The sequence below is a fragment of the Triturus cristatus genome, chromosome 2_1 (genome assembly GCF_964204655.1).
Source record: "Triturus cristatus chromosome 2_1, aTriCri1.1, whole genome shotgun sequence".
NCBI classification, from domain to species: Eukaryota; Metazoa; Chordata; class Amphibia; order Caudata; family Salamandridae; genus Triturus; species Triturus cristatus.
This window is the reverse complement of record NC_140581.1, coordinates 1126216887-1126240688: the sequence shown is the minus strand read 5'-3', so window position 1 is coordinate 1126240688 and position 23802 is coordinate 1126216887. Positions and strand designations below refer to the sequence as shown.

Here is a 23802-nt window from a genome sequence, read left to right as displayed (position 1 = left end):
GGGGTGTTCGGTCCAATGACACAATGCAAGACAAGAAGAGACCAGGTATTAGGACACCGAGCCGTTATAATAACAATCGGGGGCCGGGAGTGAGGGAAACCAAGTGCTCTCGTGCTCGAGGTATCGCAATTATGTGGGTACGTGCTCAGTGAGGGGAGGGGAAGTGTAGAGCTGTCTAGTACGGTGGTAAGTACTTTCAAGGCGGTGGTTGCGTCTTCCTTCCCACCCAGCCCGCTACTTTCCCCCGTACCTGCTCAAGCCACGCTCCTCCCGTGGGAACGTGGCGGGGCGCCTCGTAGGATCGTTGGCCTCCTGGCTTGTCGCGGTCGTCTCCACTCCGCTCGGCTCTCTGGTCTTCGGTCTCCTCTCCACGACGCTCCTCTTCCCAACTCCTCGCCTTTCTCCACTGCAACACTCCGTCCGCCTCCAGGGAATCGCCGTCCGTCGTCTTCCGGGTTTCCTCTGTTTTTATCCCGCCCTCTGTTAGGACGTCATCAGGGGGCGTGGTTTCGTCCGTGAAGTAGTTCGTTTTAAAGGGACCCGGTCCCGACTCCGATGTCCAGTCCTGGGATGGGTAGGGATACCACGCGTCCCCTGCTGAACGGTCCAGCGGCTGCTGTAGGGGAAGAGAGGGCGGTGAATCCCACCAGTTCCAGTTTGTCGCGGCGGCGGTCGTGTCCCCGCCACACAGTTGCATTTCAACAAATTACAAAAAAGTGGAAAGATTCAACTAAATTACCTTTTCAGGCTTGGTGGTACGCATTGTGTCATAACCATAGATTAGATACAGCATATGTATACCCTATTTGCTTGCTATGAAACAATTATTATTATGGTCTACTGTGACTAAGTTTATTGATGATAATGACAAACGTTCTTTTATGCCTACTCCAGTACAACAAGAAGTTTTACAACCTGCCTGAACTTCCTTATTTTGATATTATGATTTTTTTAATGTCCTTCTTGTTCATATAGTACTGTTAATATGTATTTGTTTTTCGAGACTTTCCTTCTTTTCTAACATTTATAACCCACCTAGTTAGGTATTCTTTTAACCGCAAAATCATATTTATTGTGCTGTTTTGCTTACTTTTGTTTTTGTATTATTCTAATAAACTTACTTTGAAACTACAACAAAACCTATGTCTAGAGCCTCAGGATAGTGGTGTGTAATAATTAATCAACGTTATTTAAAGAATCCCATCAATACCGAAATTTTGGTCTTAGCCATATTAGGTGTGTGAGGGTATTACTGGTCCCACATCCCCTCCAGCATTTGTCAACTCATATTTGTCCCATTCCCAAAGGTTTACTCATGTGTAGTACCAGTATGTAGCTATATTAGGTAGGGATTTTCTGGTGATTACTAACTTAGCTGTACTGTGGTTCCTAACATATATCTTCCACTCTCTGTCTTCTGAGAAAAGCAATCTGATCTCTAATTTCCATCCATTTTGCCCTGGAGTTTTCTAAGGCATGTTAGAACTCAGGAGTTTATAAATACCCATGATAAGCTTTTTGCCATTGTCTTTTGTAGGGAGGCATGCTCAAATTTCATCAGCAGGTGACTTACCAGTACCTTGAATGTGGAGTTCAATATCCACTGTCATACCTGTGTATATCGACAGTGCTCAGTTTCAGGCCAAGCATAATCTCGATTCAAGAATATAAGTACTTCCATGTCCACATTTCTCCTATTCGTTTGAATGATTGCTGGTGCCATACTTCAAGGGAGTCACTGTCTTTGGGCATGGTAAACTTGGTAATGTCCAGAATGGGAGAAAACAGTGAAGGGGAACCTGGTAAGTCCCAGCTTGCCAGCTACTTTGTCTCAATTTGTAAGGGTAGCTCCCGTCAATTAAGAGAAGTACAAACCCCAAGGTAGATTATGGTGCATTCTTGCTCTCTCCATTTGAGGCAGTACAGCAAGTTGACTTGCTAAATTGCGTCAAGTGTTAGTAAAACTGGCCCTAAGCATCTTCCTTGCACAGCAAATAGCCAGCTAACTGTATCTGACTCAATCAAATCAAAATAGTAAAATATACATTTTTCATAGACGAACCTGGGCTCTATTGTAAGGTTCACAAATTACATTTTAGAAACTTCTTTGAATCAAAATAAAAACCATTAGCAAAAGATCTGGCCTATCGACTAGAGCTACTTACCATGGAACTGGGTAACCAGTTTTAAACTTGGCTTCATATATTATGATTCTGGCCAAATCCCTTTATCTCCCTGCGCCTAAAAAATGGTCACATAATTTGGTTTTCTTGTAAACCCCTGTAATGCCCTTTGGCCAAGTTTGTGCTACAAAAAGTTGTTTTGATGATGTAAGGCTTTCCTATATCATTCCCATGTTGTACTGTAATGTATACCTCTATATCTATAAACCTTCTACCTGGCCAACTCAATTCTCAAAATACTTTTTCAAGTACCAGTCTGGCTTACCTTCTCCAAGGCTGGCGCACGACAATCGCCATTGCGAACCCACTCATGTACCCAATGAGTGGATAGATCATCCCGATAATCACGATTGAGAGATCCATGTTCCAGGATCCCTTGTATAACACAGCACTGGCAGTTCCAATCACAAGCATTAGGAGGCCACCGATGACTGACCCAACCTATTGGAAACAAAAACAGCACACCCAGGGTATTTTCAGGAAAACAGATCTTGTTGTTATTTAATATATGCTTCTGTTTAAGCAAATTAGGTAATTATTTAGAGTTCTGGAGATGGGATACTCTGCCCTCCGCCATATACCATAGGCTATAATTAGCTTGTAATATAGAAGATGGGACATCGGCAACATTTGTGACAGCAAATCCCATCCATCAGACTCTAAAAAAGGCTTTTTGTTGTTATTGTTTATTGTATATTCTTGTATTTGGCTTGAGGCTATGCATATAGGCCATATTTTGTTATTTGTTAATTGCAAATAAAACTGTTACTTCTACTACTACTACTACTATTAGTGTTGCTACCACGACTACTATTGCTGCTTCTAGTACAAGCATTGCTGGTACTATTGTGTCTGCTAATGTCAATACTTTACTGACATCAATTCAATTACAAGTTAAGCTACTACTACTACGAGTGTCACCACTAATACCAGGGTTTCTTTCAGATGTCCCTTCTGTTACCATCTTCTACTCTTCCTGGGTCTCCAGGTACCTATACAAGGCAAAGTAATTTCAAACTATGGCGAAGACTCTAATAATGCAATTTATTATCTCCTTAAAGCGGCAGTAGTATGGCATAGTTTGCACTTTATAATTAACTGTGATTATTGCTACTGGTACTACTCCAACTACTACTCCTATTGATACTGCTATGGCTATTACTACCACCACTACTGCCAATACTACTGTTGCTGTTGTTACTACGACTAGTGTTTCTAATACCACTAGCACTGTTACTGCTGCTACTATTACTGCTTTGGCCAGTGCTACCACTTCTACTGCTACTTTGACTGCAGCTACTACTACTGTTAGTACTACTGCTTTTACTAATTTCTCTACTCCTGCTTTTCTTGCTACTACTATTGCTGCTGCTGTTACTACCTACAGTTCTATTGCTACTGCCACTACTACTAATACTGATACAAGTGATACAACTACTATAAAAACTACTACTGCTACCTAAAAACTTAAGCTGACTCGTGTGCCACTATCTTTTGTGCATTCATGGGTCTGTGTCAGTCCTGGGCTCCAGGTAGGTCTAAAGGAAAGGTAAATTCACACTGTGTCAAAGGCTACCACATAATAATTCCTATGCCACTGCAACTTCATAAGAGAAATGGAAAAAAGTAGACTCTGCACTTACTTTGGAAATCAATTTAGCCTTGTTTGGCCACTTGTAATTCACAAACATTCCACCAGCCACCGGTGCAACCAGGCTTAATAATGCAATTCCTAAAAGGGAAAGCGAAGAATGGCTTTGAATACCTAGAAATATCCAGTGCAGTGTTTACCACATTACTCATTGGAGGCATGCATCTCACAGACAAGCGAGAAGAAAGCATATCTGCATTAATGGTTCATTGCATCCGTTGGTGGATTTTTGCTACAGCCTATGTGGAAAAACTAAGCAGCAAGCTTAATATGTTTTCCTGCAATGTAGTGCAGCAACTTTGGTTGCTGTGCTGCATTGCGTGGAAGGGAGCAAGTAGGACAGAGCCAGTCCTGGCACACTTTGTAGCTGCCTTGCTCCACCACACACATTTGAACAATAGTGCAAAAGTCAGTACCTGGCGCCTGGCATACGTTTTGTACGGGAAGGGTCCCCTTCCAGTAAAAATATTATTATTATACTCACTTTATAACATTTCCTGCTTCGTAAGTGTGCTGTAGACTGCAGCACACATGCAAATATTGTATTAGTAGGCATGTATGTATATGGTATTTATATAGCTCAAACCTCGTTAAAAAGCTGACAGGGTGCTGTACTGAGTCAAAGGCAAGCACACAGCCCCCCAGTGAAACAAGTGGTAGCTGTTTAATGGATTGTTACTGCATTGTAATGTAGTTTTCTATGAAGATATGTGCTGAAAAAGTTGGAAATGTTTGGAGAAAATACAGCTTTTCTACTACTTTGCGGCGACCTGAAGGAGGCATGCATTTTTGGCAAAAAGCCTCATGTGCAATTATTGGTAGAAATGTGCCCAAAAACATTTATAGTTGTGTGGGAATGCCCATGTATCACCCATGGGGCGCCCCTTGAAACAAAGTAGGGTAAAAGAAGTGCAGAGAGATACTTTGCGTTACTTTAGGGCTATTTTCCAGTGCAAAACTAATTTTGTGCTGGAAATAAATCCTAAATAAACACTTTGTACTGGTTTGCATCACTTTTGGTGGATTTGTAGTGGTGCGGTATTTGTAAATTTGGCCCTACTGCTAATCCCTGAATAGTCCTTAACATCAGACTACATATTTTACCTGCTAACCGCGAACAAAACCTTCTGTAAGGACTTCATGCATAACAAGCCTCTTCACAAGAGAAGAACACAAAAGCTTAGATGTAATTTTAATTTACAAATTGAGAATTTTTGCTTCTCTCATCCAGAGCCTTAGGCATGACTGGCTATTGGTCTGATCCAATACTAAGGGCATATTTACAATATTGTGGCATCGGGCAGCGTCGCAAGCCTTCTAGCAGCACTGCCCTATGTCAAAAGAAAAGGGCATTAATGCATCCTATCTACAAGATACGGCGCATTCCGACTCCTTTCTGCCAGTGCTGGTGCACAAACTGCAGCCGAGCGTCAACGCAGGCATCACATGGTGCAAGGGTGTCTGTATTATTGGCATGATTGTTTTTGTGCAGGAAGGGACACCTTCTTGCACAAAAGAATGCAGCACACATAGAAAGAGGAACAAGCAGGGAGAAATGTGTACATTTCTCCCTGTTGTGCCTGCTTTGGGAAGGTGTTAGTTTTGGTGCTACCCCAGATTTACGCTATGTTGTAAATCTGGGGCACTGTCAACAACCATGGGCGCTGTGAGAGAATTAGCTTATTGTATCCATTGTGGATGTAATACTTAGGAATGCTTGCTTTTGTAAATGTGGGTGTACTTGTAAAGCGCACTGTGACTCCCTTTCTGGGTATCTCCAAGGTGAAACCAGGCATCCCCGGCGTCTGTGGGGGGCCGTTGTAGAGATGAGGCAAGCTTAATGCCCAGAGTTGCCGAGTGTGTTCCTGGTTAGAGTAGGTACCGAGGCGAGAATTATCGAGTCCGTTTTGACCCTGGTCCACGACCCTGCCGCGTCGGGAATTGAACCCTGGTCCCTGGCCGATTCTCTGCTTACGGGTCTGCCACCTCTAACCAGTGAGCCACACCTCTCCACTAACTGCCTCTAAGGTTGGTACTGGAGTCACACCAATAATTTGTTTCCCCTGAGCCAGTGTTCTTTCTCTCACCACAGCAGTCTGTACTGCAGTCAATATTTTTTCAGTTGATACAAAACACATTTCAGCGTTTGCGTACAGATGTGATTTTTATACAGTGGGTACCATTTTGCCTTCATTGGAGGTAAGGTAAGTGTATCCGGATTGTCCCGCTATTACACGGATCACCAAATTCCTAGTGTTTACACATGTGTGTAAGTGCTTGGAAGCTATTATGTCAGCCTATATGGAACAAAGTATCTCTGTATGTTCCTGTGCCCAATTTTGAACTGAGAAATCTGGTCTAATTAAGTCTTAGAAAGGTTTCACTCTTTCTGCGTAATTCAAAATGTATGTTTTGCCAAAATTTAGGAATCCTAAAATGGATTGCAAATTTGGAGGTTGGAGCAGTGCACACTTTTCTAAAAAGTTTGCTGCAAGGCTTTTCCCTTCACTTGAAAGCTCATATGCCAAAAATAGGACATTGAGATGGGCAATTTTTGATTTTTTAAAGTTACATTTGTAGCTTTCGGAGGTGAACTCCAAAATTATGCGGTTCACCCTGGTCAAATGATCCAATACTTCATCGTCCGTCAGATAAATATCATCTACATAGGACAATGCCTCCTCATCAAAATTTTGAAGTAACTCTGATACCCATGTGAGAAAAAGCCCTGGCTATTCTTATACTCTTGGGGCAGTCTACAAAATTGCCGCTGTGTGCCTAAGGCTGAGAATGCTGTCAAATATCTGCTCTCAGCCACTATATTTTGGCAAAAGAGATATCTAGTGTTTTTATGTTTTTGTTCCGCACAATGTTATTCATTAATGCGGCACTGTGTGCATTTCGTACTGCAAATGTTTTTGTGTGTGTGTTCAAATGCCTGTGGTCGAAAACTAGACGGTATGAATTGCTGGGTTTTGCTACGGGAAACAAATGATTGTTCATTGAAGAGGTGCAAGTCTCTATTGAACCTTGGTATTCAAGTTGATCTAAGATCTCCATGACTTGTTTTTTCACATCATGTTTCATTGGGTACTGTCTCTGTGGAGTTGGAGTATTTTTTACTGGGATTTCATGGTGAGGTGACTCAGCATGCCACCCTACATGGTTGCAGTATAATGCAGAAGCTAATACTACCACCCACTCCTGCACATATGAGTGCTTTAGGGATTCTGAATCGAGGTCAGAGAAAGCTGGTAAAAGTACTGTTTCTCCCTTTGGGCAATCCATAACAAACTCAGGGGGCCAATCTTTTTCTGCTAGAAGAATGTTACATCCAAAGCAAAGGTTCTCCCAAAAGAGACCTTTAATTTTGCGGGGTATGTCCCCTCCATATGGAGTGTTATTTCATATAACTGGTGTGGGACACTTACCCTAGCATCAGGTGTCTCCACCATGATATGCTCATTCAACATTGCCGTCACCAGAAATTCCATCAGGTTCTGGTGTGCTGTTACTTCTGCTGTGCTGTCTAGCATCGTCAGAGCTCATTCCCCATTTGTGCTCAGCAGCCTTGGCATTTCTTATCTAAAGGCCTGCTACCTTCTTCTTTATAAAATGAGGTTTTGATTTCTGTTTGTCTTCTTTTTTGATATTATAGTCTGGAGCGCAATGTGTGTGTCTTGGCTTGACTCGCTCTTCTGATCTATGTTCAGATCATCCTTCCCTCGCTGAGGTTTTTGATGAACCTTGTAAAGGGCCAGAGGAACATGTATCAGTAACCTGATACCAGTCAGGTTTTCTAATGGTATCAAAGTTTCTAAGATTATACCTCCTTTCCGAGGGCTCCTGTTGAGCTGACCCACCCTGTGATTGTGATGTATTCTGCTTATGTTTTTGTTGTTTATTATCCCACTTCTTTTTAGATGGATCTGGTGTTTGCTTCACTTTATCCTTTTCAGATTTACCCATTACTTGTGGTTTAATAGTTCTAGCTCCCAAATTATCTCTACCTAATTCGGTGTATGTCATTTCATACATTATTTCGGCCAAGGGTCATAAAAGTTACATAGAAGTACAATCATTCAAAATGCAATCTAAAATGCATCATACCGTGTATAAAAATATTCTCAATAAAAATAATCTACAATTTCATATAAAACAATTTAAGACAAGCACCATAGCATTCTGTTGTTGCCACCCCAATTGATTCTCTTTTTAAATTAGTTAAAAACTTCTTATAATACAATAAAGATAAAAAAGACAAAGTGACTGGTTATTTAGTACAATTCTAAAAAAAAACTTTAGCAGTCTTACATGCATTGGTGCTTGTTACATCAGTCCCACTATAAACAAATATCGGGATAAGGCAAATATGACATGTGGTACAGTGCTAGTTGTCAGTACCCTCAGTGCCTCTTGGTGCTTTCTTAATCCCATTGAATTACAAAACGGTCGGATCCATTACCTCCTTGCCCTATCATACACAAGGCAGAAAAATAAAATATGTGCTGTATTTTCTGTAGGGCCTAAAGTGCTTGTAGTGCATAGAATACGGGAGCGATCTCCCTTGACCCCCAGTTTGATGTGTGGTTCTTAGTCTGTAGAATATTTTACCTTAACTTTAGGTACAAAGTTCATGTTATATACGACTGTACACTATTGAGAAATTCTTCCCGGCTTGGGCTTTGTTTAATGGTGAAGAATTGAGATATTAACCTTCCTAATCTCGGGTCACAGTGGAGTACGTTCAGTGTGTGTTGCCAATAAGTTCTCGTTAGTGTGTTTGTACAGCTTGATGATAGACTGTGCGAGTCAGTCCAATATGCTCCGAGACCTAACTCTATGAGCCATTTCCTTACGAATCTCAAACAAGGGAAGGTGAGGTATGTATCAATGGCCAATAATTCTCGGACACCTTCTCTATGTGCTACTAATTCTGGTGTTTTTCACAAGCATATCCAATAGAGCAGTGGTCGCAGAGTTATGAAATGCCCTATGCGCTTCATATCTAAGTCGTGGAATATTGGGATAAGTGGTGTTGATGGGGATAACCGCAATAATCTCCTCGCAAATTTGTTTTCCCCAGTTGTTAGATGTTTGGTATCACTAATGCCCCATAGATCTGATCCATACAGTGCTGCTGCCTGGACCTTACATTTGTATAGCTCAAGGGCTGGTGTCACAGATTTGCTTGAGGACAAACTGTATTTCTTGAGGACCGCCCCTGACCCTTGGGCTAACCGTAGCGCTGAGTGATTAACTTGCTGTTCCCATGCTAATTTACAATCCAACAATTTATTGTAGGAAAGGTAACCACGTTGTTGATGTAGAGTGAGAACAGGGTGGGAGCAAGTACGCACCCCTGTCTCACTCCTCTCTCTATTGGGATTGTCTTTGTAAGTTCCCCATTCATGCCCCAACGCACTCTAGCATAGTTTTCATTGCGCAGCCTTTTTATCTGTGTTAATAAGCTGGGGGGGGGGGCGGGCTTTTTGTTTTTTTAATGAATCCCATAGTAGGCTTCTGGGTACAAGGTCAAAAGCTGCCCTCAAGTCAACGAATGTTACATGGATGTGGCCCTCCCTTATCTTGACGTATTTCCAGATGATCCACAAAAGTCTAAAGACTTGATCTACTGTGCTAGTGCATGATCTGAATCCTGCCTGATATGGGTACAGTATATTGTTGGTCTCTATCCAGTCATTTAGCCTGTTTAGTAACTGTCTGGCAAGGATGTTTTGAAGTATGTCTATCAGGCTAATTGGCCTGTAATTCTCGGGTTTCTGCTTACTGCCTTTTTTGTGGATAGGGATTTTTTCAACCCCTTTCCACGTTTGCGGTATATGGGCGCCTGCTGCTATTGCATTGCTAAGGGAGTTGACATATGGAACCCAAACTTTTTTATCGCGTTTAAATAGATCTCCGGGGAGTCTATCTAATCCCGGTGCTTTCCCCTGCTTGATGTTCTCTATAGTGCATTTGGTTTTTTTCAATGAGAAAACGATCACTTCGCTATCTCCCTCGTTATTAGCAGATTCAATGTCTGCTGTCAAAGTGGAAGTGGGCCAGAAACTGGACTATAAGCTAGTAAAATGCTCTGTCCGAACTGCCAAGTCTAAATAATGCTCCGTCCTCACTACTTGGGTCTTGCCCCGCATGCTATTATTTTCCAGAACTCAACTGAGGTATTTATTTTTACTGCCTGCAAGAGGTTGAGCCAGCTATTTTCCTCCCAATTCCTCTTGGCAGTAGCCAATGCTTTCCCATGAGCAACCCTGGCACTCCTAACTGAAACTGAATTTCCCTGCTTTAGACATTCGAGAAGGGTTTTTTAGTTCTTTTACACTCTGTTGTGTATCATGGTTAACTTTTAATCCCAACTTAGAACTGGGTTTCTGTTTACTCTCCCTGTTTTTAGTGAGAAGGGGCTCTAGATTTGCAACATAGAGAATGTGCATAGATGTTACAGACAAATCACTTGTCTCTAGATGGGCGGCCACTACCTCAGCAAAGGTGTTATAGATGCTTGTCACTAGCTCTATGTTACCTGTCACCTTAGGCCACTTAATGGATCTTCGGTTATTTCCTACTAGGGATGTACGTTTTGCGTGCCAATATTGGGTTGATCATCCCCTGTTAACTGACCAATTACTTCCTAGCATAGTGGTTGATGGTCACTGTCCTCACTCATCTCTATTTTGAAGCTCACTATCCTGCTCCAGCTGTGGGCACTGTGCATTACATAATCTATTCTCGACTGTGAGCTACCACATTTAAAAGTGTTAAGTGAAGCCTTCTCATCCCCATTACTAAATACCCTCCTGTTACATGCCCTTAGATGGTATTCTATGGTGAGCTGCATTATCTGTAGTGCAGTATTGGTATAAGGTTTTGGTGGACTGCCACTAATTGAGGCAACCCTATAGCCATATCCTCATCCTCTGTTACATTTTCTAATCCATTTAATGGCTCGTAGGCACCAGTAAAGTCCCCACATACAATCACAGTGTCGCTAGGATCTATATGGTCCGGGAGCCACCTAATGTGTCGATGGTCTCTGAATTTAGGTTTTGCCTGGTTGATCTATGATAGATATTGAACAAGTACAATTTTCCATTGTTATTGTGTAGCTGCACTGCAAACAGGTCTGGGGAGTTTATGATGTGATCATTGGATCGCATCCCCAGTGTTATTCTGATCCATATTACAAGGCCCCCAGAGGGTCTTCCTCTCTGCGATGGAGTAGCATTCTTGTAGGACGTTTGGTAACCTATCTTAAATGGGGCAGTAAGTAACCATGTCTCTTGAAATAGGCAGATGTCAAATTTTCCTATGAAACTATGCCAATCCGGGTCGTCAAGTATTTGTTTTAGACCAGCCACATTACAGGATACTATAGCTATAGCTGATTGTTCTTTCATGGGCATTTTGTGTATTAGGATAATATAATCTGTAGTAGAAGGCGCGCCCATGCTAAGAGGAGCTCCCTCCAACTCAATAAGGCTATTAACAACACTACTCTCACCTGCAGCAGGTAGCGGACCATTTACGGTTATATTTGGCACCTTCCGTTTGGGCTCTTCACCCCGGCTAATGTCACCTTGGCGTGGATGGGGGGAATATAATCTGGAGGACCAACAAACTTCCTCCAGAAGTCAGTCATTATGATCTAAATTGGAGCTGCTTATTCTTCTGTCCAGCGATAGAAGCGGAGCTGACATGCGGGGAGTAGAGCACCTGAATTAAATAGAGGAAGAGTCAGGTGAGCAGGTACGAAATTCTAGGGCGAGAAGGTTTTCGGCCAAATCTGATCCTTTTAATGTCAGCTCAATGCAATCTATTGGTTGTCCTGATGATTTTGCATCTACGCGCCCTAATAATGTTGTCTCTGATGACCGAACGACAACCCATAACATAGCAGATCCAATGGATCGCTTTGTTAATCAGGGAGTCCTCCCCCTCATATCCCTGCCTCGTGCCAAGTTTAGGAACATTGACCATGAAGATTTTATTGGCATGTGGCAAGCGAGGAGGGACTGTGTGTAATGGGTGGTTCCTCCTGTAAGGGGGTAATGACTGGTTTTGAGACAGATTACGAATCCTCTGATGGTTGCGGGGGCCATGCACAACAGCTTGATAAAACGGGGGGTTAAAGGGGTTGGCATTAATGTAGGAAGATGTTTGGCTATGGGAAACAGCAGCTGCTAATGATGGTTAGCGGATGAGGGTTATCCCTTGATTGATATTTGGCTTGTGTTGCTTTCTGTGCTTGTTGTACTGGAACACCAGGCTCCCGTATAACTGAAAATGGTGGTGAAGGACTAGTGTGCAATATCGATTTAACTAAAGCAGTGAGTCCTTCAATCATTGCTCGTAGAGACCCTACTTCAGACCTCAGATCGATAATATGCTGGTGGGTACTTGAGTTCAGGGATTCTGAGTTGGGAGTAGTTGTGATCACTTCTAGAGCTTCAGGCCAATTTTGGGATCGAACTCCAATGGCTTTATCATCAGATAGGGCCATTAGGAGAGTGAACCTGTTAGTGCAAGGGATACTAGATTCTAACTGTGGTAATATACTATAGTACATTTTAGGAGCGCCGGGGATGGTGTTAAGATTATCTGTGGGTGGGGGGCAGTGAATCCCAGTAGTGTGTGTTGAGGCCTCCTTGTTTTGTGCGCACACCTCTCTGACGTATGTTTTTTTAAACATGGCTGGGATTACAGGGGCGCAAGTATCACTCAGAGTTGTCAGTGTGGGATTGGGTTTTTTGATAGGATTTTGGGGGGTGGTGAGCAGGGTAGCGGTGGGAGCTCCTGGATCTAAAATGTCTACACACTCGCTTATCGAATTGTTGATGCGATCTACTATGCAATTGATAGCTGGATGTTTTAATGATTTCCTGAACTTTTTCCTTTTCCCAGACTGGACACCTCCCATACCCTCCATAGATTTTCTGTTCCCAATATCCTAGTATTCTGAGGCCTCTAAAAGCGTCACCACAAGTGTGAAGGAATAATTGTAGTATGAATCCTACTTAACCAAATGCAACAGTAAAGTAGTGGTGGTTCTAATCAATCCAGCACTTGTTTATTCAGAGCAGGAATGAAGGTGAGGCGCTAGGGGTGAGCAAGGGGCAAGAAGTGAGTAAGTGAGTAAGTAAGAGGGGGCCCTACCTTGGCAAGTCATCTAAAGAATATTTAGGGAGGCGTGACTACACTGGCTAGAAGCAAAGCTTAGACCCATACAAACTACCCCAGTACACTACTGCCAGGCAGTGTCGATTACGGCTTTTATAGTTTATTAATCAGAAGGGGACAGTACCCAATATCCCAAAGTGTCCCCCCGGCCAACAGGCAACACCCAAACTCCTTCCAAAAAGTCTTAGTGGAGAGTCAATCAATGGAAGAAATGAGAGTTGATAATACGTGCAATGTCCCTAATCTCTAGTTCTGGCCAACCACTAGATGGGAGTAACAAGCAACACAGTACCTTATGCGCCCGTGGCCACCTCAGGTGTCCATTAACCTAATTAAAGGGAGGTGGCCCTGCTAGCCTCTTCCTGGCAATGACGGGCCCACCCTTGGCCCGGGCTTCGCCCACGCGCGTCCCGTGCAACGGGAGCTCTCAGCCAAATTTAAGCACCTCTGAGAGAAGAAAGCAGTGACGGTGTTGCGGGGGAGCTTGGGAAGTGCAGTCCCTGGCTCCAACCCCGATGATCAATGCAGGTAAATGAGCGTCCTGTGCAGCAGGAGCTATCAGCCAAATTAAAGCACCTCCGGGCGCAGAAAGCAGTGACTGTGTTGCAGGGGAGCCTGGGAAGCGCAGTCCCTGGTACTGGCTCCAACCCTGGTGATCAATGCAGGTGAAAGAGCATCCCGCGCAGCGGGAGTTCTCAGCCAAATTCAAGTGCCTCCGGGCACAGAAAGCAGTGACGGTGTTGTGGGGGAGCCTGGGAAGTGTAGTACCTGGCGCTGGATCCTACCACGGTGATCAATGCAAGTAAAAGAGCATCTGTGTATGTATCTTCGAGAATTTTGGGTAAATCCTGCTCCTGTTGTGCCAGAGGGCATTTCCTCAGCATTGGCATATAGCCACCGCTGCTGCTTCCCCTTTTATGTTTGCTAACATAATTGTAGATACCTGGGAAAACATGGCTATTAATTTCATCCCTAAGTTCAGAGCAGGTTCTGCTCCATACTCATGATTTATTTGTCTTAATACTTCTGGTATCACTGCTATTGAAGGTGTGCCATGAGTCCTGATATAGATGGCAGCAAAGACTGTACCCCAAGCGGTGCAATCCTCTATCAGGGGAGCTATCCCCTTCGGCAAGAAAATTGTTAGTATCCTGTGTTTTTCTTGTGGGCTTGTGTTTGGAAACACTTCCTCTAACTGTGCTATTTTCTGTGCTATCCAGAACTGCATTTGCTCACTCTTAGTGGGCATTGTTCCCATAACTGTGTTCAGTGTTTGTGGGGAAATTTTGGTTGCAGTCCCTTGTAGTTGACCTGCTAGTGTGACCCTTGTGGGTTAAAGTGTGAGTGTTCTCATAACAAACTGTGTCAAGTTTCTGTAAAGTTTTATTATTTTTTATTTTTTTGTGAAGTGGACGTAAGTGCTATTGGCAATGTGTCAACTTCTGGATGTGGTGTGTAAGTAGCCAAAACTGGCCAAGTCACTCCTGTCTCTGCAGAACGGACCAAGTCTCACTTTTTCTTTGTTGTGTGGGAGGGCACCTTTAAACTACTGTTCCTGGTACATTAACGGAACCTCTATGCACTTGTATGCATTGTATTCTTCTGGTATTTCATCTGGAATGTAAGAATGAAATGTATGTGTGCATGTGTCTGCAGGTGGGAATTCAATCCATGAATAGAACACCTCCGTTCTGTACGCTTCATGTGCCTCAACCACGAAGGTAACAGTCCCAACTAATGCTGGGACTCCATAATCTGCTAATTTGAGAGTAAGTGCATTTCTGACATTTTCTGAAATGTTTATAGCACCTTCCTGTTCTGCCTCTGCATTTGCATGTGATGCTGCCGCTGGGTTATCTTCAACAGACACTGTTATAAATAGTTTCAAGTAAAATAAGATATGGTTTTATGCACAATGTAGGGAACTATAATCCTCTCAAACTTGAAAAACCTACAGCCAATACAAAGAATATATCTACTTAACTGTGGCAGATTTTTCCCTTCCTACTCCAGATGTCTCTGGGTTTGTGTGAATAGGGGTCTCTGAGAAAGCATTACTGAACTACTCAGATTTGACCGTTAAATAAGAACCAAACCAATGTTGGCTGTGCCATGTCGTGTAGTTCCTACAAATCTATATAGGATCTGCACATTTAGACATAAACTATGGGATTGGTGTCCCGTCTGCTTCCAGACACCCCCAAAGGACGTTAGTCTGTTAGTCCAGCTAGCTCACATTTCCACTACCAGCTCCTCTAACCTAGGAGCGAATAGTTTCTGGCAACTATCGAACATGACAACCCTGACCCCTCAGGGATCGTGGAAACAGTACTGTACTTTTTGCACAGTCACTCGTGCTCACTTTGTCTCAGAGATATACACAGAATAAATAGTGAGACGTTTTCAATAAGCATTTATTGAACCAGCGTCATTCTAGTATAAAATACATATGCTGCAACAACCATAAGACAGAAACAGATATATATGGTTATAAGTACCAGTAGAGTAAAGAAAAGGTAGAATTCTAGCATAGTGCTAAAAAAGTGAAAATATACAGGCATATAGATGCATAACAGTAATAATGCATGCTCCTACTATGCAAACTCTAACTAGATGTACCTAAGTGTATCTAGCATCTATGTAGGTGTATAGTCAAGAATCCCCTTAGGATAAAGCCAACTCCATTGCCTGATGTTGGAGATTGGAGCACCCGGTCTTGGTCTTGAGAAGGACACCCCACAAGGGATGTAAGACCACTGAATGCTGAAGTGTCTGCATGCAGGAACCTCAGCGTCTTGCGTCAGCAGGTCAGCATGGAAGTGTTTTTCTCTTCTGGTTTGCCCAGCAAAGATGTAGTGCTTATATACCCGAAAGGTACCCTCAGGGGTTCTACCTAGAAGTGTACTATGGGCAAGGATGATGATAGAGGTGACATTTATACAGAGTTATTATGCAGAAGATGATCATCCTGCTGTGATTCTGAGAATCCTCATGCTTTATGCATGAGGCTAGTTTTCGGAGAAAACCACACAACATTTGCTCTACGTCTAACTAGGTTCAAGGTCAGCGTCAGACCTGTTATGTAGAACAATGATAGGACAGATGTAGGTAAAAGGTCGCGTACCTCCCTAGGCCTATATTGGGGTACATTGGGGTTCATAACAAGAGGGTGCAAAGAAAAATGGGGGATCCCAAAATGGACTTGAAATCCAATGCATTTTCCATAAACGTTTGTATAGCATTAAAACCTTCAGCTGGATTTTAGTAGAATTTGGCAGTATGACTTGTAGAAGGTGTAGATGATTCTGTGGGGTATTGCTGGCAAGTAGAGTGAGTAAATGTTAAGTTATAAAGTATTTACTTCAGCTTAATCTGTGGCTGTGGTAGCACTGCGGTACAACCTCAGTAAATAGCGATGACAAGGGATCATCTAATTGCCTAATGTACACTTTTCCAAAACCAGAAGGCAGCCATGTTGTTTTATGCAGCAGTTTCAGTGTGTTTTGCAGTACACTTTAACAATGTGTTTGAGCCTTCAAAGTGTCATTCTAATTAGGTCAATATAGTGGTGATATGTAGGCAGTAATGTTTTGAAATGTATAAAAGTCTTTTTTTAAATTATGTACAGCAGTACTTTCGCATTGGTCTCTAGACTACCACAGAACAGTAAAAGTATTTTTTTCCAAATAATTCATATATATTCATATTTACACATGCTCCTGTTAAGTTGGCTCTTAGAAGACCCTTTTATTACAAGTGTCTACTTTGGATTTAGAAATGGTTTAGTAGAAGTTGGCGGATGTTATTAATGGCAATATTATTACCAATTGCGGTAAAATGTACACCATCTGCACAATTTAAATAAGGTTTGGGAAACAAAATGTTGAGGTGGTATATGGAAGATATGGTGTGATCATTTAGGAAGGGAGACACTGTTTCATTTATATGTCTGTGCATATTTTCATACTTTCCCACTTTTTCTACTGAGTACTTCCTTTTTAACCTTTGGCAAATATTAGAACACACAAAATGGGCGCAAGGAAAAAAATCAATAACATTTTTAAACTAGCTTTCATCTCTCTTTTAATTCATATACCAGTGCGGTGACCAGTATCATTACCTCCACAATTAAATATTTAAAAATGAGGATGCTCACAATTAGTAAGAGATGAAATGAGAGGTAAGATGTTATTCCACCTTAAATCTCTTATTTTCCACCCATGTGATCTCAACTAAATTATGCTTAATTCCTCTTTTCTTGGCATACCCTCTTGCCCAAAAGATATAACTGTATAAGCTTATCCACACAGAAACAATCTTTTTGAGGACTACCAAACACCTTCAACAAATACTCTGAATGTAGTAAAGTAAAACGTGGATGTACTGGGCTAGAACACTGGCTAATTACATTGTATGTAACATATTATACTTCTGAAAGGCTGATTGGTTATATGTGAGATTGGGCAGCTAACATAACCTGCACTGTATTAGGGAAGCACATTCATTCAGAAAAAGACTAGACTGTATACTTTAAACATAGTACACAGTAGCTATAGACATTTCACTAAACTTTAAGGTCATATGACCATTTAAACCATTAGACTATAGCATTACAAGAGCAACTCACTAAGTATCTGTTATAGACTTGGTGGTTTGTTAAAAACTGATGTGATCCACAGATTAACTTTAATCACATGAGTAAAATACTCAAAACTATGCTTTGTTATAAATCACATTTGGATGTATCACAAATTGCTATTGCTTTAAAATTATCAGATGGCTACAAACATAGTTCAAGATAGCTAAACTTATGCAAAATGTATTTACATTAGTTGTACTGCTCTACGAAAACTGTATTTCAAGTAAAGCTTGGAGAGACACTTATTTGTTTATTACTGTTCTATTGTTAGGAAAAGAATAACACGATTTACTTGGATTAAAGATAAATACAAATAAGGTGCCATAATATTTATCAAAACAAACATGTTACCTGTGCAGTTAATGTTTGAGCTATGCTTCACTCTAATTATTACTAATAGAACTTTTCCTTTAAAAAAAAGAAATCTTTTATGTACAGGTATTACCAAAATAACCACAATGCCTTCAAAAGATTATCAGAAAATAATTAAAATGTACTCAAAATGTATGAGAGATAAAGTACCCACACCACGAAAAGGACAAAGTGGATGATAGAAAAAGGAAAATGGTAAGAGTAGTTTTGCATGTTTGCAACGTAAGACATGAGTTTGTGCTAATAATATTCTTGTGCATGCAAAAAACCCACAAATGCTAGTATGTCTAATAAACACACCTACAAAAACAAAGAGATGACTTGTTCTCTGTTGTTCAGTCATACAAGGAGGCAGACTATTAGAAATATTATTTGTAAACAGTAGCTACTTCATGAGACCTACCATTGACGTACCTTCTCTTTTATTCTTCAAATGTTATATATTACTACCTGTAAGTTAAAAGTTAGCAATAGCAATCAGCTTTTTACTAGAATGAATTTGAAAATAGTTCTAAAAAGTACTTTTTTGCGTTCTTTTTCTCCTGAAACTGTCGGTCAGTGGGGCCAACTATAAAACAAGCAAAACATGCATCTAACAGGGCACCAAAAAACCTGGGCCATAAAAACAAAAATGGAAAACCCATTGGGTTTTGGGGAGAACAGTGGTGAGCAATGACAATGTCAGGGTGCATATTCAAGTCACTTTCCTCTGCAACAATAACTGTTTCTCAATATTGATAGTAAGCCAAAGTTTCTACAATGTGGTCTCTACTATGTTGCGCTGTTGCTAAAGCCGATTGACTGCAACTTGCAAGCCAGCTGGTAGAATGGTGGGTGGGGTAGTAGTACGAGATTGCGGTTGTACTTCAGTGGCTACGCCGGAAGTGAAAGGAACAGCAACAGGTGAAATATCCCGAGGTCCAGCAGAGGTTCCCTCCTTCGTTTGGGCCAATTCCAACTCAGGCCTACTCTCTGCATGCGCAAAACAGGTGGAATGCATGGCACCAAGGTGCTTCCTAATTCTGATTGTCACTAAGGAGTACTGCTGTCCTTTCCATGTGAGATGAATTTCTTGCACAAACATCAAGTCCTCTGCTGGGTGTTCACTTCTACCCTGGTGGAATACTGAAGGATTGCCAAACCACCTACTCCTTCAGTTGTTTCTGGGGCTCCAGCTCCTGCTGGTCCATAGCAATGGCCTCCTCTTCCTCCTTCAACGCATCTGAAGCAGCAGCAACAGGTTGACTTCATTCAGCCATGTCTAGAAAATATCCACCAAAAAAGCAGAAGCAGAAACAGGCCTGTTTGACTTCTGAACAGGTCAAATGTACAACAGAAATGAGCCAAAAATAGAAACCACATTTTCGTTGGCTGGAAAAAGAATTACCAGAATCTCTGTTACTAACACAAGGTACTGCAGTCCTCTCTAGATGGTACTGCAGTACAGGAGAAACCTCGAACCTCGTCTCCCCCCAGATAATGCTGCATAATGCTAGTATACAACCTATGTCCTGCTTACCACTTTTCAGGTGAAAAAAAGTAAAACATTTTACACAGAAGCCCGATTCTACCAAATTAAAAAAACAAAATTATGAATAAAATAAAATATTTCACAGAACATTAAATACACTGTATTACATAGGGTCACAACTTAACAAACTTTAAACAAAAATGAAGTCACAAAAAAACAAAGGTTACAACTTAGTGATAATTAGGGGTTATTACATTACAACAACAACACATTTAAACTACACAGATAGAAATACAATTTGTATAGTTTTTTTTTATAACTTCCATTTAAAGATGATTTATAAGAGTTATAGTACGGTCCACAATTCATCATGAAATACCTACATCAATGATTCAGTCGAATAACTATAACTTGCCAATTGCATAAGTATTGTTTACTTCATTAAACAATAGCATCTTAACAAATATTTTAATTTAGCAACGATATATACATTGTGATATGCAGATACAAATTTGTTCATTTACATTTGCTATACATATGGTGATTTATAATTTTTGACTAAATCATTAATGTAGATATTTCATGTTATATTGTGGACCATACTATAAGTCATATAAATCATGTTTAAATGAAAGTTTAAAAAAAAAACTATAACTATGGTATTTATGAGGGGCGTGGCTTGGCGCGCGGCAAGATGGCTGCACTGTAGTGCTGCTCCGCCGGCCGCCGTAACTATCCTACACTATCCTGCTCTCTGGTTGCCCATCGCCTAACGCCCGACTGGAGGACTGACGCTCCGGACGCTGTGCTGGCGGAGACTTCTGTCGGGAGGCAGATCCGTGGTCTGAGGCTGCGATCGGAGAGTCGCGCCGGTCGCGGCGGCCATCTTGGTAGCCGACTGCGGTGTGCGGAGCAGATGGGGCGGCGTAGATCAGCGGCGAGTTGGGGGCCCTGCGCTCCATACCTGAAGCTGGTGCTGTGTGCGGAGATGGCGGAGAGTGGCAGCGACGGCGTTTGACCTGGGACTCCCCTACCGCCGCAGCGGCGAAGACGAGTGGTGGCCTGGCGGATGCGGATGCGGAGGTGAGGTGGGCGGTGCGAGCTGCACGCGAGCTGCCGGCTTCGGACGGGTGCGTGGGCCCTGTGGCTGGCGGCGGGCTCCCCCCCCCCGTGCCCTGCTCGCGCTGCTGTGCGGGCACACCTGCTGGAGCGACTACGCACGTGGAGTCCACGGAGAAGAGAGGTGACCGTGGGAGCTGCGAGTGGAGGGGGCAGGGCGCGCGCGGGCTGCCGGCCGCTCAGCGAGATACCCCATTACGTCCTTCGTAGGACCTGGCGCCCTGCAAGGTTCCCTGCCATACACGCCTCTGGAGGGATTGGAGTGCTGCGACTTGTGGGACAGATCTGGACATTTGTGGAGTGCATGCGGCTGGCTTCCCGCGTGGGGCCTGTGGTGTCACCTGGGGGTGTTGGAGGCGCACGGGCCGACTGGAACTGACTGGTGTGCACGGAGAGGAGTTGTCCTCGAGCCGTCCCCCCCCCCCCTCCGGCCCTGGTTGAGTCCTGCTGCTGGCCTGTGTTCTGCTCCCCGCTGCTCTGGGGGTGCGTTGCCGGCCCCTCCTGCCCCCGCTGCTTCACTCGGTCAGGTCTTGACCATGGGCAAATCGGACAAAACACAACCGAGGCTCACGTTCGAGCCCCGCAAAGGGGGGAAACCCTCGCGGCCCGTGACGCCGGACACGGAGCTGGAGTCTGCCGCGCTGGGCCCCACGACTCTGGAAACGACACTGGCGGCGATCCAGGCCAGCCTGCAGTCCATCGATGGCAAAATAGAGGCTCTTAGTGGACGCATGGACTCCATTTCCGCCAGGCTGGACAAGCAGGGGGTGCGCCTGGGCGAGGCAGAACAACGTATATCGGACAATGAAGATGGTCTCCAACAGGTTTCCGATAAGACTGCGGAAATGGCACGGCTGCTGGCGGTGATACAGGCCAAGAATGAGGATATTGAGGCGCGCTCTCGGCGCAATAACGTACGAATCTTAGGCCTGCCGGAGTCCACCAATGTGGGCCGTCTGGAGGACTACATCGAAACGATGATACGAAATATCTGTGAGCCTGCGAATCTCTCCACCATGTTTGCTGTTGAACGCGCCCACAGGTCTTTAAATGCGCGTCCGCCTCCGGGGGCTCCACCGCGCCCCATTATAGCTAGACTGCTGAACTTCAGAGATCGGGACGCACTGCTCCGTGTCTCTCGTCAGAAAACCACGATCACCTATCAGGGGAATGTCCTCTCCTTTTTCCCAGACTTTACTGCCACGGTTCAAGCTGCCCGCAAAGAATTTCTCGGCGTTAAGAAGCTGCTCATGAAGGAACAGGTCCCCTATGCCATGTTATATCCAGCGCGTCTTCGGATTGGCAAGGATGACACCGCTAAGATATTCACTAACCCGAAAGCAGCCATGGACCACGCCAAGTCGCTGAGAAGGGGGCGGCAGCCCTCCGCTTCCACTTCCGAGATCGAGGACTAACTGTGGCCCTTTTACTTTGATGGACCGTTGCTGAGTTTGCCCTGGGCCTGATCTACCAGACTGCTGGGGGGCCGACTTGCGTGGGATGCTTGCTGGGTTACACATGTTGATACCTGCGATGTACTCGTATTGCACTTGTTCTGACTCATGTGCACCAGTTTGGTGCTTACTCTGGGGCGTTGCAGCGGGTGCAAGTGTTCACATCTAGTAACGGGCATGTCTCGATGCCGTGTGCATGCTGTCTCCGCCGGTTGGCTGCTGTGATGCGGGGGGGCGGCTGGGGCTCCCTGGCTGTTTCCCTCATGATGTCGTTTCGCCGCTGTACTGGGGGAGCTCGAGTTGCACAATGGATGATTGCGAGGCGTTTTGGATGGTGGGATACCCACGGAGAGCATTAGCCACAGTATGGCGGCCCCTCCCCAAAAGACTGGGAGGTATTCGCAGCCAACTCGTTCCCCCGATGGGTGCTCCCCACCTTTCTTTGGTATTGCTACCTCAGGGGTTTGTTCTTGGTTTTGTTTTTGTTTTTCTGTGTGCGAAATTGGGGTTTGTCTTTGGCAAGGTTGGGTTGCTGAAGTGGGTGGGGGGTGGGTGTTCAATACAGTTCCGGATGCGATTGGGGACGTCAATTGATGTGCCTGCTGAGAAGATGAAGCGAGATGCGTGTTGTGATGCGGAGCGTAGTGTGGCGGTAGGCTCTGGAGCTGTGCTGGTGCATACAGACAATGGGTGACGACTGCCGATGCCTGACTTGGAATGTCCGTGGGATTAACACCCCCAAAAAAATACGTCAAGTGTTACACTACTTAGACAGGCATAACATTCAGATTGCACTACTGCAGGAGACGCATCTCACTAAACATACAGAGACTGCGATGGCTCACAGATGGGCGGGGTTTCGGCTCGCTTCCTCATACTCGGCTTATGCGCGGGGAGTGGTTATACTGGTCAAAAAGGGTATCCCATTCCTACCAACACACACCGCTACTGATTCAGAGGGACGCTGGGCGGCAGTGCAGGGCAGGCTGGGCATGACTTATGTCACGATCCTGAATATATACGGTCCAGTAGTGGATGACCCACTCCCCTTTACACAGATGCTTGCTAAGGTGCGCTCCTGGCCGGAGGCTGCGGTGCTATGGGGAGGTGACCTCAACACACATCTCAACCCCCAAGTTGACAAGTCTAACCCGGCGGGAGCTCGCACGCTTAAAGTGGCTCAGTGTGTCCGTGAAGCTATGGCGGAGATGGGGCTGGTGGATGTCTGGAGGTTGCGGAATGAGCAGGCTTGCATGGGTACGCACATCACACCGGCCCATAACAGCTGGTCCCGGCTGGACTACTGGCTATTGAGTGAGGAGACAAATAGATGGGTGATCGGCGTCAACAATCTGCCGCGCACACTATCGGATCACAGCCCGGTATACTTACATCTGCGAATCCCTACTAACCCACACCGACCCTTCACTTGGCGCTTTCGAGCGGAGGCACTGCGGGATCCTATATACACAGACACCATTAGGGAGGCCATCGTGAACTACTTCACTGAAAACACAGGCTCGGTGTCTAGTCAGGCGTCACTATGGGAGGCGTTCAAGGTAACGATTCGGGGGGTCTGCATTAGCACCACCGCCGGTATTCTGAAAGATCTTAGGGGGCAGCTCGCAAAAACTGAGAAAGCTCTTGAAGGGTTGGAGCGGGACTACTACGCAGCGCCGTCCACGGCGGTGCTTGCACGCATTCAAACACTG

General features: G+C 44.0%; 1 protein-coding gene across 1 annotated transcript in view; it reads right to left on the bottom strand.

Annotated features, from left to right (window-relative positions):
* SLC10A6 (solute carrier family 10 member 6) overlaps window positions 1-23802 on the bottom strand; it is a 321326-nt gene that overhangs the window by 156579 nt on the left and 140945 nt on the right. The window contains exons 3-4 of the mRNA XM_085640859.1: window positions 3827-3915; window positions 2449-2624 (exon numbers count right to left, since the gene is read on the bottom strand). Of these exons, the coding sequence (XP_085496985.1) occupies window positions 2449-2624; window positions 3827-3915 (265 nt within the window). The remainder of the gene's footprint in view (window positions 1-2448; window positions 2625-3826; window positions 3916-23802) is intronic.